The sequence below is a fragment of the Arvicanthis niloticus genome, chromosome 26 (genome assembly GCF_011762505.2).
Source record: "Arvicanthis niloticus isolate mArvNil1 chromosome 26, mArvNil1.pat.X, whole genome shotgun sequence".
In the NCBI taxonomy this organism is placed as follows: domain Eukaryota; kingdom Metazoa; phylum Chordata; class Mammalia; order Rodentia; family Muridae; genus Arvicanthis; species Arvicanthis niloticus.
This window is the reverse complement of record NC_133434.1, coordinates 30996075-31010491: the sequence shown is the minus strand read 5'-3', so window position 1 is coordinate 31010491 and position 14417 is coordinate 30996075. Positions and strand designations below refer to the sequence as shown.

The 14417-nt window shown below is 36.8% G+C and overlaps 1 protein-coding gene and 1 long non-coding RNA gene across 18 annotated transcripts in view; one reads left to right on the top strand and one right to left on the bottom strand.

The window, feature by feature from the left end:
• The window catches only part of LOC143439300 (uncharacterized), a 104818-nt gene that overhangs the window by 75909 nt on the left and 14492 nt on the right, over positions 1 to 14417 (bottom strand). For 7 of the 10 annotated variants that reach the window (XR_013107597.1, XR_013107596.1, XR_013107595.1 and 4 more), the window contains 2 exons: positions 11167 to 11341; positions 2901 to 3106 (listed from right to left, as the gene is read on the bottom strand). This is a non-coding gene — a long non-coding RNA (uncharacterized LOC143439300). Of the gene's footprint in view, positions 1 to 2900; positions 3130 to 5987; positions 6074 to 11166; positions 11342 to 14417 lie in introns of all 10 variants that reach the window. The other 3 variants (XR_013107603.1, XR_013107604.1, XR_013107599.1) reach the window with 3 other exon arrangements.
• Positions 1 to 14417, top strand: part of Myo9a (myosin IXA) — a 173139-nt gene that overhangs the window by 153948 nt on the left and 4774 nt on the right. For 6 of the 8 annotated variants that reach the window (XM_076925466.1, XM_076925465.1, XM_076925464.1 and 3 more), the window contains 6 exons: positions 53 to 158; positions 1308 to 1439; positions 2077 to 2200; positions 3989 to 4042; positions 12256 to 12458; positions 14237 to 14358. In XM_076925466.1, the coding sequence (XP_076781581.1) occupies positions 53 to 158; positions 1308 to 1439; positions 2077 to 2200; positions 3989 to 4042; positions 12256 to 12458; positions 14237 to 14358 (741 nt within the window). The remainder of the gene's footprint in view (positions 1 to 52; positions 159 to 1307; positions 1440 to 2076; positions 2201 to 3988; positions 4043 to 12255; positions 12459 to 14236; positions 14359 to 14417) is intronic. The other 2 variants (XM_076925467.1, XM_076925463.1) reach the window with 1 other exon arrangement.

Below are 14417 nucleotides of genomic sequence, written 5' to 3'. Positions count from 1 at the left end.
AGCATGTAACAGGGATATTCAGTATAACTTGCTATTTTTACCATTTTTTTAGGCCTTCAGGAAAGAAAGGAGACAATCCGTGGTGTGTACTCTGTAATTGATCAGCTCTCCCGAACTCATCTCAATACACTGGAACGCCTTATCTTTCATCTAGTTAGGTAACTTATTCAAGACAGGTTCTCACTATGTATCTCTGGTTATCTTGGAACTCACTGTCTAGATCAGTCTGGACTTGAACTAATAGCTATCTTGCTACCTCTACTTTTCAAATGCTGGGATTAAAGGCGTGTACCCATATGCCTGGTCTTTTGAGGGCTGTGGTCAGGATTACAATTAAATGAAGAACTTGAATATATAAAGACAGTGCTTTGCTTAGGAATGTAGTTTAGCAGTGGAGTGCTTGCCTAGCATGCACAAAGCCCTTGGTTTGGTCTTTACCAATGCTTAAAAAACAACACCTTTCACCTTCAATGAAACACCTTTCTGTGTTTTTAAACTTTGTGCCGTAAACCCATAGGGGGTTAGGATTCTTAATCTGCTAAATTGAGTGACTGTTAAAGTAATGTATATAGCAGCTCATACCTCATGGTGGCACCAAGTAACAGCCATTTCGACAAATTTAGCTAGAAGAGTTTTTGTCTCTGAACATAACCTACTTTGTGAGAGCTGGGTTCAGATTATACTCAGGAATTGACTGATGAAAGGCTTCAGTAGTAGATATCTTCCCTGTGTAAATTTTTTTTCAGTGGTTGGAAATACAACCCTCTTTCTGGTCAGATGTGGGGTATGTTTGGAAATGCCTTAAAAGTATCTACTCTAGGGGTTAGAGAGATGGTTCAGAGGTTAATAGCATTGGCTGCTCTTCCAGAGAACATGGATTCAATTCCAGGTACCCACAGAGTAGCTCACAGCTGTCTATAACTCCAGTTCCAGGGGATCTGACAGTGTCACACAGACACACATGTAGGCAAAACACCAGTGCACATAAATCATTTTTTAAAAATTAAGAAAAAAAACCTGCACAACTCTGCATCTGCAGACGTATTGGGATGTTGGGCTTAAGCAGCAGATTATAGACTTCTCTTAGTATGCTATACATTGGCCTATGGCCCAAACTGTTTCAGGGAGTAGTAAAAGTCTATTTTCCAGGTAAAGCTCTAGGAAGTGTACAGTGTCTTCCTTAAGCTTAGGTGGTTGTCTATGCAATACTATGGGGTTGATGGCATATTGTCCTCTCTTCCATGCCTTCTCAAGATCATGTTATTTTATCCTCTTTTCACTTGTGTTGGTTTTGCTTTATTCCTTAGGATTGCTCTACAGGAAGACACTAATCGAATGTCCGCTAATGCTTTGGCCATTGTGTTTGCACCTTGCATTCTCCGTTGCCCTGACACTACTGACCCACTACAAAGTGTCCAGGATATCAGTAAGACTACCACGTAAGGCCAGCCACATTCACCTCTAGAAGACCTTAGTTAAAGTAGTCCATTTTATCCAAATATCAAACATAGTAAATGATTTCATAAGTTCCAGTGCATTTAAGCAGATTCTTCGTTATTCTAAAGCTTGTTTCAATTTAGGACTGCTTATAGTTTTTAAGTGGATTTTTCTTTTGTCAAGTTCCCCCTTCCCTCCATCAATCTCTCCCTCCCTCCCTTTAAAGAATGTAGTAATGTAATCATGATCTTATCACTCAATTCCTTTGGATGTAATAGTTCAGTATTCTCATATTTCACCCTGAATTTTTTTTCTTTAATTTCTGTTTTCTCTCAATCTGACTGCAGTAGGAGCTTTTGGAAAATGTAAGGATTTGAGTCCCATCCCCAGGTTCATTAATTGATTTATTAATTGACCTGGGATTATAGCCTGAGTATTAGGATTTATAACTATTTTTAGTTGGTTTCTAAAGTGCAGATAGAGTTCTCAACCATCATTCTGAATTTTCTTGGAGCTCATAAAATAAAGGATCCCAAATCTGTCTAGGACACTTAGTTACAAAGTAGTTTTATCTAGAGATACAACATTTCATTTGATTTACTTCTGCTTATAATAGTTTTTTCTTTCTTCCTGTTTCAGATGTGTGGAGCTGATAGTTGTAGAACAAATGAATAAATATAAGGCTCGCCTCAAAGACATCAGTAGCCTGGAATTTGCTGAAAATAAAGCAAAGACCAGGCTATCACTGATTCGTAGATCAATGGTAAGATGCAAAATATGGAGCACAGTGAAAAGGCGGGAGAGGGAGGCTTCTTGTGACTTCTTTTTAACTATGTGTTTGTGACATATATGGATTATGCACAAAAGGAACTTCTCAGAAGGCACAGAGGTGCTATGAATATCTGATGATATTTAAATTATTTTAGTTATGTGTAGAGTATATTTAATGTGCAGAGTTTTAAAATATTTTGAATAAAAAGTTGGTGGCTTATAGTCTTCCCTGCTTACCATACCTATCCATGGCATGAAAACTTAACTTTATCTTAACTTTTTCTCTACATCCTTCCATTATCTTTCCCTACTCGGAGCCTTATCATTTTTGGTAGTCCTTCCAAGATTCCTAACAGTAGAGGACTTGATCATTTGGAATTTAATATGAACTAAAACATTTGATTCATACAAAAATAGAATTTCATTTAAGAGTCTTCTATGATCAAAGATTTTACTTAGGATTTGTTGTTGGGTTTTGAGATAAGTGATATTTTTTTTTCATTTACTGACTTTTGTATTTAGTGTCTTCTGCTGAAACTAGTAACCAGCAATTATGTAGATAACTCCAGTTACCATTAACTAAGAATCAGTAGGATCTGAGTTTCTGGTAAACAACTGACGAAATAGTTTAACCTTTACTTACTTGTTACTCCTCCTTTCAGTAAGATAACATTATCACAACAGGCACTTACTTCAGATCCCCAGCAAATCTCTCAAAAGACCAGCTTTCCAGTTTTCTTACTCATATTTTCTAGAGCCCAGAAGTGCTTCTTCTATGCCATTATAATCGTATTTAGACTGACTCGGAAATAACTCTGCTTCTTCCTTTCCTATTTAAGCTTCCTTGCACAGAACAGATGTTCCACAGAAGTCTGTTGGTAGGGTTAGTGGATGATCTCTGAAAACAAACATAAACATAAGCTTTCCCGGGCATTAAATAAAACTCATTGTCTTAGTTAGGACTATGATTTCAAACAAACAAGCAAGCAAGCAAGCAAGCAAAAACATGATCATAAGAAAATTGGTGGGGGAAGGGATATTTCAGTTTAGATTTTCTAGTCCATTATTTTAGGAATTCAGGGGAGAAACCTAAAGGCAGAATCTAAAGAAGAGACTATGGGAGAAGTGCTACTTACAGGCTTGTCCCTTATGGCTTGCTCAGCCTGCTTTGTTATATAGCCCAGGATTACCTACATAGGAGTAACACTAGCCATAAGAGCTGGGCCCTCTCACATATTCATCAATCCCAAGAAATGTACCACAGGCTTGCCCATTGATGAGGGCATTTTTCTCAATAGAGATTTTGTCTTTGAAAATTACTCTGGCTTATGTCAAGTTGACATAAAACTAGCCAGCATTCTCATCATAGGATACTATCTAAATCTCTTCTTAAGACATTAAAAATGAAAATAATACTTAAAAAGTGAAATTTGGGCCTAAGGTGTTATGTTAGTTGGTAGAGTGCTTGTCTTTAAGACAGAGTTGCTCCCTGAGACTGTGAAGAAACAGAAACATTTTCTGTATTAAGAATTTTAGCTGAGTATTCAGAGGTTTAATCTATTAGTACCCACCTAGGAAGGAAAGGAAGAGCTTCTTTACTGCAAAACTTTATTTCAAAGCAAGTGGAAAAACTGTGCATCCCTTCCTCCTCCTCCTCCTCCTCAGTACTGCAGAAAATGGATACATTCATTCCACTGAAAAATTTAGCCTTCTCTTTAATGGGGCAATGACATGTAATTTCTAACCTTCTGCTTTCCTTTTCATGTCCTTCCTAATCCAGAAACCTGTACTAATTGCAGTTAGATTTATGAGCATTACCCGCAGTTCAGTCTCGGTATGTATTAATATTGCAATGTGTCACAGTCACTTCACATCATGTGTCTCATTCATCCAGGAATTGTTCTGCTCTGTCAGTCATCCGTTGCCTGTCTGCCTTACATGTTCAAACTTTGTTCAGGGCCCACTTTTTGATCAGCCTTCACTTGCCTTTTTCTTCATCTCTTTCTTTAGGTCCTTCACTTTCCTTTCTTGTGTTATGCAGGTGAACAATGTTCATTTGAAATACGCTGGTTTTCCTTGTCAGATAATCCTCCTTTAGAGTTTGTGTTTTGGTTGAATCTTTAAAGGTGGAGGTCAAAGATACTGAGGTATCAAGTTCATTCTGCTCTATGAGCTACATTCCTAGCAAATCTACTTTATTATTTTCAAATACCTGTTATGGTTTTCAGTATCTGCCGTGAATAATGCTTATGTATCTGCTCATAACTGTGACTCTGGTGCTGTCTTCTAAGATGTAGAAATATGGCTCTTAGATACGTAAGTGTCAGAAAAGATTTTGTTTTTGCTGCCTCTTTGTAAACAATGTTTATACAAAGGAGAAATGGAAAGGTAGAAAGCTAAAACACCAAGCTATATGGAAACTAATTTTAGAATACTTGCCTCTGTGTACTTGTTGATCTATAGCTACAGATACCATTCACTGGTAACTAGTAACTAGTAACTGTGTAGTAACTGTCAATTCTATCATAAAGCTGCCCTTTCCCATGGACTGTCAGCCTAGCAATATGTCACTATTACATTTCTTTCCAATGCTTCTGTCTCCATTAAGATGAAGTACACTTTATATATTCAAATTTCAGTCATAACCTGGATGTCCTTTATTCTCACTTCCTTAGAGACTATACCTTTAACTGGGGCTTGGGGGTTGTAGGTTAAACAGAATTCTGCATGCCATTCCAGTGTTGGGTAGCAGTTCTGTTTGACTGTTTTACACTACTGTTTTGTCAGTAGTCTAACTGAAGATGAGTCGTAGCCCCAAATTCACTCTCCTGACAGTCCTACCACATCTTTTGTCTCCCTTACATTGTTAGTACCATTTAAGCTTCTCAACCTTCCTGATGCTTTAATTCTTTAATATAGTTCTTCATGTTATGGTGACCTCCAACCATAAAACTATTTTGTTGCTGCTTCATAACTGTAATTTTGCTACTGTTAAGAATCATAATGTAATATTTTTGGAGATTGAGGTTTGTTAAAGGGGTTGGGATTCAGCATCTTCTGTCTAAATTTTGACTGATGGCATTGAAGTGGTGTGGGAAGCTGTCAGGGCAGTTACAAGTTTTCCAAAACTTTTCCAAAACTTGAATAGTTTCTTAGAAAGATTAAATTGTTATCATTGATTTAAAAAAAAAAAGTCACTTGAAATAATGGGTTCCTTTTAAATAGGGTCAAACAAAATCTATGCAACATACTCATATGTGAATACTTATACTTGATCAAATATCCCAGTGTTTGAAGATAAAAGCAGCAAAGTTGTTCGATTTGTTATTCAGGTGGTTGTACAAACACTGTTTACTAGGACAACCCTCAGCATGTTGCACTTGTCATTTTAGCACACACAAATAAAAACAGTGAGCCTAGCCCTTAAGGGTTAATAAAGATATGACCTAACTGATACACAAAACTAATTTTTACCTGTGAATACATGGTATTAAAGACTATGAGGGACAGTCATACTAGTAGTACAGTTTTGTACCATTACCTTGATCATGTGGAGGTGTCAGCAGTTTGTTTTTACCCACTATTGCTTTGCTTTTAACTAATTAGTGTAAATGTTAATGAGTGGAAAGGGCAAATGGTGTCTTAGCAGTATTATAAAAGCAGTGTCCACACTGTAGATCCTTTGGGAATGCATCCACACCTTTACTGGAAACCTGGGAACTGTGTTCAGAGCCAGTAGACCAAGGCTAGAAGTAGAAACTTGGTGGTAGAGTACTTGCCTTGATCACACTTGAGGCCCAAGGTTCAAGTCTCAGCTGGGGGTGGGAGGAATACCATGGCTGGTTTACTCTCCTACACAGAAAGTCTGAAGCGATATACAAGCATACAGTGGCTGTATTTAAAGTCTTTCTTAACTTTCATTTTGAGATGAAGTATACTTACAGGTGTTGGGATACAACTTTTGAATCAGCTTCAAAACCTACTACAACAGATAGCTCATTCCTCAATATCATACAAAGCATGGACGTTATGTAAGACTACCATGCAAGGCGGATAGGAAAACCTCAGATAGAGGGCCTTTTCTTCCTACAAAAGAAGATCCCTCAGACATAGTCTTAAGGATTCAGTTCCTACCTGTTTTGGTGGCTCTATGAATGGCAACAGTGATCTTTGACCTTCTTTTACCTTTCCTGTTTGGAGTAAATTTCCTGTTAAGATTCTAAAATGTGTGCTTCCAGCTACTTATGTCTAGTTCTATCTGGACGTTACACAGTTCTTCCTTTTGACATATTCAACCCACAGACACTCCCCCTACATGTACTTTCTTGAATCATCAGAAAGTATCATAACTCCTCATGCAGGAAGTGTCTTCCTACATACTCAGAATCCATATTTCATTATCATTCTTCAACTATGCAGGCTTATATTGAGTTTATATCATGTGTTCTATCTCACTATTCCTTCCTGTGTCCTTTATCATTACAGAACCTTAGCAGACTCTCTTCATAGGCCATAACCATTTTAGCACTGTAGTATACTTTCTGTTCATCTTCATTGTTACCTACTTAAATCTTAAGGAAAAATCGAACTGTTAGGTAAACTTTTAAGAAGTATTTTTACTTAGGATCCTTTGTGTTAAAGCACTTGGACCACAGTGGTTTTGTTTTAGAAACCAACTATGGGATAGCCTTGCAGCATTCTAATTTAGATATGCTGGTCAGAGCTCTCTGTTTCTGATTTTTTTTCTCACTGCATAGTTCAAGCAGCTTTGACTCAAGTCCTCTTTCCTGAGTCTTCCAAGTGCAGTAGGTACTGTCAATATAAGATGGTCAAAATCTGAACGGGGTACTAGAAAACAGACCAGGCACTCAATGACTATTGCAGCAAGTATTTCTCTTGCTTTCTTTGTTGTTTGCCACCAAAATTGGTATCCTTGAGCACAGTGCTGTTTTGTTTTTGAGCCACATACGAATGAAGTTGTCTAATATGGATTATTTTGTATCTGATGTTAGCTTTATGCACATAAGAACTTATCCACGGCCTACTTAGTTGTGGCTCAGCTTACTTTTGTTGTATCCTGTTCCAGAATGCACACGCCAGTTTATCCAGTGTACTGTTTATGAGCAGTAGGGTTTTGTCTGGGGGAATAGGCAATGTGTGTGCCCTTTTGTTAGGGTATATACGTAAGGGTGGAATTTCTGAGTCATGGGATATAGTTTCAACATTTTCCAAAATGGCTGAACTACAATTAGCAGTGTACAGGAATTTCTGAATGGTTCACCACCTCCCCAGTACTTATATTGCCACATATACTTTTAGTCATTATAAATTGCATGCTACTTCTTAAATTTGGACTTCTGTTCATTTTCTCTGATGTGCACAAATAGGTTTAGCCTTCTGATACTTTGTTTTGTGAACATGCTAAATGTACTTTTCTGTTTTTCTATACTTGGGTGGTTTAATTTTTTTCTAATTCTTTCTGAATCCTGCATATAATCTTTTGATCAGTTATTTCTAGCATCTTCCATTTTATGGTTTGATTTTTTTCTACCATCTTAAAAGTGTCTTTCAAGCCAGGCATGGTGCATCTACAAGCAATCCTAGCACTTAGGAAGTAGAGGATAGATGATTGCCAGTCGAAGCCCAGCCTGCTGGCTTTCAGAAATTCTCATTATAAATCTCTGCCTCAAAAAAAAAAGTAAGTAAACAAAACTGTCTTGAGGGCAGAGGTAACTTTAGTAATTAGTACATTACTAATTTAGTAATGTAGTTTTATTGCTACTTGATGTATTTTTAATAATTTTTCTTACTATAGTTATAATCATTTTCATCTTCTCAAAGCTTCATTATTTTGTCTATATGTCTGGTCTGTTTTAAAGTGCCTCATTTTGACTATCATACTAACAGTACTACTGTGCTGTGTGTGAGGCATTGGTGTGCTACAGCATGTGTACGGAAGGCAGAGGACTTTGGGGAGTCCATTCTCTCCTGGAACCTTTTTTTGAGACAGGGTCTTTCCTGTTTCTGTCATATTGCTTACTCCAGACTAGCGTCCCAACAATTCTGTCTCTGCCTCTTGCCTCACCATAGGTATGCTAGAATTCTAGATGCAAGTCACTGCATCTGGCTTTTTTACATCTGGCTTTTTAATGTGAGTTTTGGGGATCAAACTCAAGTTGCCAACCTTGTGTAGCAAATGCTTTTACCCACTGAGCCACCTCGCTGGCCCATTTACTTCAACTTTTTAATAAACTTTAAAGAGTTTAGTAAACTTTAAAGAGGTTTAAAGAGTCATCCTATCTTCTTCAGTTTTTACTACTTGTGACTCATATTGTCATACAAAATAGGAAGTCACCTTCACAGAACACTGGGGTTTTTGTTTATGTGTTTGTTTTTGGAGATTGCATTGTGTAAATTGTTTTTTAGAGATTTGATGTTTCAGCAGTATTGATTTTCCCATCCATGAATATAATCTCTCCATATATATCATTAGCTCTTTTAAGTGTTTTATTATTTTATGTTGAGATCTTATCTTTAAGTTTAGTTATTATCATGTAACATTTTAAAATATAATATCAATTTTATTATAAAGGGGTTTTTTTGTTGCTTGTTACATAAAATACCCAATTTACGTTGGTGTTTTTTGTGTTGTGACTTTGCTAAAGTACCTTCTCTAATGACTGTTCTGAGTACTCCTTTGGGTTTCCCAGCTGTGTCATTTAAAATAGAGTTTTATTTGTCCTTTTATATAGTCCTTGAACCTCCTCTTTGTTTTTCTAAAGAAACTAGAACATTCTGCACAGTATTGTAATGCATCAAAGCTTTTTGCTGTTGTTTATGTGTAAAATTGTCCTATAATTTCCTTCCTTTAAATGACCTTGTTAATGTTTTACCAATTTGTGTAAAAACAACTTAAGTCATGCATGGCGGCACATGCTTTTAATCCTTCTGAATTGGGGAGACAGAGGCAGGTAGATCTCTGTAAGTTTGAGCCAGCCTTGTTTATATAGTAAGTTCCATGCTAACCAGGGCTACATAGTCAGAACCTTCCAAGCAAACCAACAAACAAACAAATAAATTGGGATGTAGTCCTTTTTAATTCTGTTAGATCTCTTATACTTTACTATGCATATATACTTAATCCCTTGGTACTGACTACAGCTTTGTCTACATCTTCTGCTGCTAATTTACTTCAGATCTTTTGAAGCCATTAAGAAATGGCTGTAGATATATATATTGGAAATGCTATAATCTTCCTAATTTTGGCTTTAGTCACTGAGAAATATACTTCTATTATAAATGACACTTCTCACTTTATGCTATGTTTTTAATGTTTAGCTTTTTGAGATAATATCTCTCTGTGTAGTCCTGGCTGTCCTGGAACTCACTCTATAGACCAAACTGGGCTGGCATCAAAATCACAGAGATTCTTCTGCCTCTGCCTTCCAAGTGTTGGAGTGCTGAGATTAAGGAGCTTTTCACTAATTTCTTTTAACTTTGTTTTTGTTTGAGATATAAGTCTGTAAACTTGGTCTAGAACTCATGTAGTCTAAGATAGATAGATAGCTTCAAGTTCAGCCTCACAAGTACTAGGATTACAGAGGAGCCACCACACTCAGCTGCTTTCAACCATTTTGAATAAATTTATACATAACCCTTAAATATTATGTTTCTGATAGTTTTTCAATTTTAACAGGAATATTTGATCTATCTATATACATTTTTGATACTATATTTTGATTTTTCTAAGATTTAAAAAAATATGTGTATGAAAATTTTGCCTGCATGTACATCTGTGTACCACAAGGCATGCCTGGTAGATGCGGAGGCCAGAAGAAGGTGTCTGATGCCCTAGAATTGGAGCTACAATGGTTCTAAGCCACCATGTAGATTCTGGAACTGAACCCAGGTCTTTTGCCAGAGCAGCCAGTATTCGTTTATATTTTAAATCTGTTTTATTGTATAGGTTTTGTACCTGCCTTTTCCTTTCTGGCTGCCTTTGTTCTTTTTTTTTTTTTTTTTTTTTCTTGCCTCCCCCTTGGTAGTATCTCATTTTTTCATTCTGTTAGAGGGCTTAGATTCCTTTAGTCTAAAGGTCACATCATTTCAATGCCCATTAATTGATACTTTTTATCTTTTTTCCTAGATAATGTGCAAGGACTTTAATATGCTAGTCATTGTCTGACTTCATTGCTATTAGCATATTTTTTTTTAGCTATTTGTAGATTTTAAATACAAAACATCTTGTATTATAATACACATGGTCATTGTGTGTTTTCATTCCTGCATCTCTAACTGTTCTTGGGTATTTCTTTCTTGCTGGAGAATGTCATATTCTCATATCAATGTCTACTGTCTCTGCCTCATATCCACATAGTATTTAAACAGATGATGGATCACTTTTTACTGTTTTTTTTTCTCTTTTCCCATTGTTTATGAAATTTTTCTTCTGTATTTGTTTCTCCTGGCTTGATTCTGGATTTTCTTCGGATCTAACTTTCATTTTGTTTAGTGAAATTATGTTTTCCCACTTGCTTGAACAGGTTATTTTTAAGTTTTTCTGATAGCCACAGTTGTTGAAGAGTTTTGTTTTCTGTGGTTTTTTTTTTTTTTTTTTTTTTTACCAATTTTCATTTGCATTGTCTTATCTTTTTTTTTTTTTTTTTTTTAAATTCCTGGTTACTTTTGATTTGAAAATGATTTGTAGAAAGTATTTTGAGGCCTGGGATGACATTGCTTACCTACAAAGAATAATTTTATTTTTCCTACAGATCCTTAGGCACTAGCAGTTGTATCATTTTATTCCAGTCTTAGAAGCTTAACATTTGTATACCAAATACACACACACAGACACACACACACACACACACACACACACACACACACACACACACACCCTTCAGATGACTTGAAGCTAGGCCACTCCATTTGTTTAAAACTGTAGTAATTTCACTTTACCTTTCTGTCTAGAATCCAAACGTTTGAGATCCCAGTGTTAGGCCTGAAGGTTCTGTGGGGCAGGAACTCATCCTTTTCTTCTGTACTTCAGGGGTTGGCAAGTTTTTTCTCTGAAGGGTCATAGAGTAAGTATTTTAGATGCTGTAAGCCATAAATTCCACAGTCACCCCTGCCACTGTTGAACAAAACAGCCACAGATAATTCATTAATAATAATGAATTTATTCTAATAAAGACTTATAAAGTATATACAGGCTAGATGAGGCTCCAAACTGTTACTATAGTGTGGCCAAAGTACTGCTCAGATTCTTGACGCCTCTTCTGAAATTGCACATCAGCAGTAACTGCTGGGCTAGCTTTTTCTGCCCGTTCGATATCCAGTATCTACAAGTGTGTGTTCATTTTTATATTGATCTAGTTTTTCCTGGCAGAAGATTTAATCTCTTAAACTTAGTTAGCTGTTGCCAGAAACTAAAGTTATAAGTAAGGAAACCAATTTAAAAAAAATAGTGAGGTTTTTTTCTTTTCCCTTCCTCATTTCAAGAATAGAAAGTTCTTGAGAAAGCATATTACAATAGCAACCTCTCATATGACTTTTTTTCCTCCAAAACTTAAGTTTCAGGGCATGTTTCTTTGATCTTCCCAGAGAGATTGCCCTGACAAGGTTGACACTGTTAAGCATTGTCAGAACTTCCAACTATAATGTTGAAAATAATGTGTACCTTCAGTGTTAGTGTGGCAGCCACTGTCTGCCTGTGGCTCCTGAGCACCTGAAATCTGGCTCCTATGATCATAGAATTCAGTTAATTGGCTTGAAGCTATTTAGTATACAGCTTAGGTTAAAAAAGAAGATTCTCATCTCAGCACAGTGGTTCTTAGTACCCAGAGCTAGAATGTCTGTCCATTTTTTCAGTGTTCTTGATCGAATTGTTTTAACCTAATTTGTTGGATTTTTGATATCTTGCTAAATATCCTCTGCCCATTGAGTCCTATCATTCTCATGACGTGATGGAAGGACACTCGTTATCCACAGTGATCAACATAAAACTGACAGACTTAGTTTACTTCCTAAAATGAATGCTCTCTGCAGGGAAAAGGGCGTATACACCGAGGAAACTATCCAAGTCCATCCTCCCCTGTTATAGTCCGATTGCCTTCCATGTCTGATGTCCCAGAAGAGACCTTGACTACTGAGACAGCCATGGAAACTGACATCACAGACCAGCAGCAAGCAGCAATGCAGCAGGAGGAGAAAGTGCTGACCGAGCAGATTGAGAACCTACAGAAAGAAAAGTAAGTGCCCTGAGAGGATATCGGTTGTTCCTTCTACCCTTTATCTTTCCTTATTCATCAAATATCTCATGTGTCAAGCACTATGTGGAATTGACAGAGACTTGTTGCTTGTACTAAGGGTAATTGTGGAAGTTTTCACCTCAGGGAAGGAAATTCCATGGTATAGGAATCTTGGTGCTGAGTAGTCGTAGAATAAGGAGGGTACACATATATAGGGTCTGCCATCTTAGTCCAGATTCATCAGGCAATGGACAGTGGAGAGCCAAGATGAGGTATTATAGTCCTGACAGGTCAGGGACCAGCTTCCATAAACAGATGGGTTTTGCAAAAAAGAAGAGTAAGAGTCCCTTGACTAAGTAAGACAAAGTCCTCTTCAAGCATAGGCGATAGCTGCAGTTTCATGAGTGAATGTTACTGTTTAAAAATCAGTATGACCATGGGCCTAGATAGAACAAGGCAGCCCCTGTAGTACTGGGTTCTGGGGTACTGGGTAGAGAAACCTGTTGTGATTTCAAAGAGAAAGTTAAGAAATTTTGTTATCTCCATCATCACTCTGGCAGGAGGGGGTTGACACTACCCCTAAGGAATATGAAGGTACTATATACTCGTTCTCAGTGATGTTGATTACTCTTTAAGAATTCCTAAAGTTTTTCTTGAGTCCCTGGAGCTCAACTCTTAAGTCTGAGAACTTGATTCATGAAGAATGGAGAAACTTTAGTATCAGGATTTTCTGTAATTTAGGGCAGCTGAGAAGCAGCTAAGCCTCAGCTGTGGGAAAGTGAGGCAGTAGTTACTAGCCAGGGCTGAAAAGACGGCCTACCCTCAGCCCTGATGAACAGGAGATTGAAGATACAGAGGGATTAAAAACAAAATTGTTAGGAGAGAGAAAGTACAGAAATGTAAGCATACGTTTCAAGGATGTGAGTGCTTTTAGAAAGAATAAGCTACTGAGAAGGCTGTCCTTGAAAAGATGATCTGCAGATTTCAGGCTATTTAAAGAGGAGAAATAATTAGATTCAGAGCTGGCTTATTTATAGGAATTGACAAGCTATGTGATCCGTTCATTGGGGGAAGTTAATTATGTAGAGGAAAACCGTTGGAGACATAAAGTTATTTTGGTATTAGGATTTTGAAGTGAGTTTTTTTTTTTTTTTTTTTTTTTTTTTTTTAAAGGTACTAACAGAAATTGCTCAAACTGTGGCCAGGGCCCTAGTTAAGAAAATAAGATTAGAAGTCAAATCTTAGTAACTGCAAGATATGAAGGGACGTTACTGAAATAGGTAGGTGAGCCTAAAAAATTAGAATGTACTGTAGCCAGAAATATACAAACTTCACAGGTCAGAAAATAGCAATGTTTTACTTATCCAAAAGCTTTGACATGGTCAAAGTAGAAGATAAAGTCTGTGTTTAGTTAGTAAAGCTTCAACTGAAAATAGTGTTTAAGAGCCAAAATGAAATTTAGAGACAATCTAGTTTGTTTTCTGGATGAGGAGACTAAAGTCTAGAAATGAATGAATTTGGAATCTTGAATTCAGTCCAGAGTTCATCAGAATATCTCAGCAGTTGAAACAGCCTGCCCACCCCCAGCCTCATAGATTTGTTATCACCTTGTACTTTCATCCATTCCTATTATTTTGCTTGTAAATAAATCTTCTTCATCATCACCGTGGTGAGACAGTAAGAAATGCCTTTGCTGTTTAACTTCTTTGCTTTTGTAGAATGTCTTCTGGTCATCTTTCTCCTATTATATTAATGGATTTGTTGATTGTGTCTCATAGGGAAGAACTAACATTTGAGATGCTTGTATTGGAACCTCGTGCCTCTGATGATGAAACCCTTGAGTCTGAGGCTTCTATTGGGACTGCTGATAGCTCGGAAAATTTGAATATGGATTCTGAAGGTACCGTTTTTTGAGATATTGAATGAATGGATATATTAGACTAGAGATACAGTTTGTTT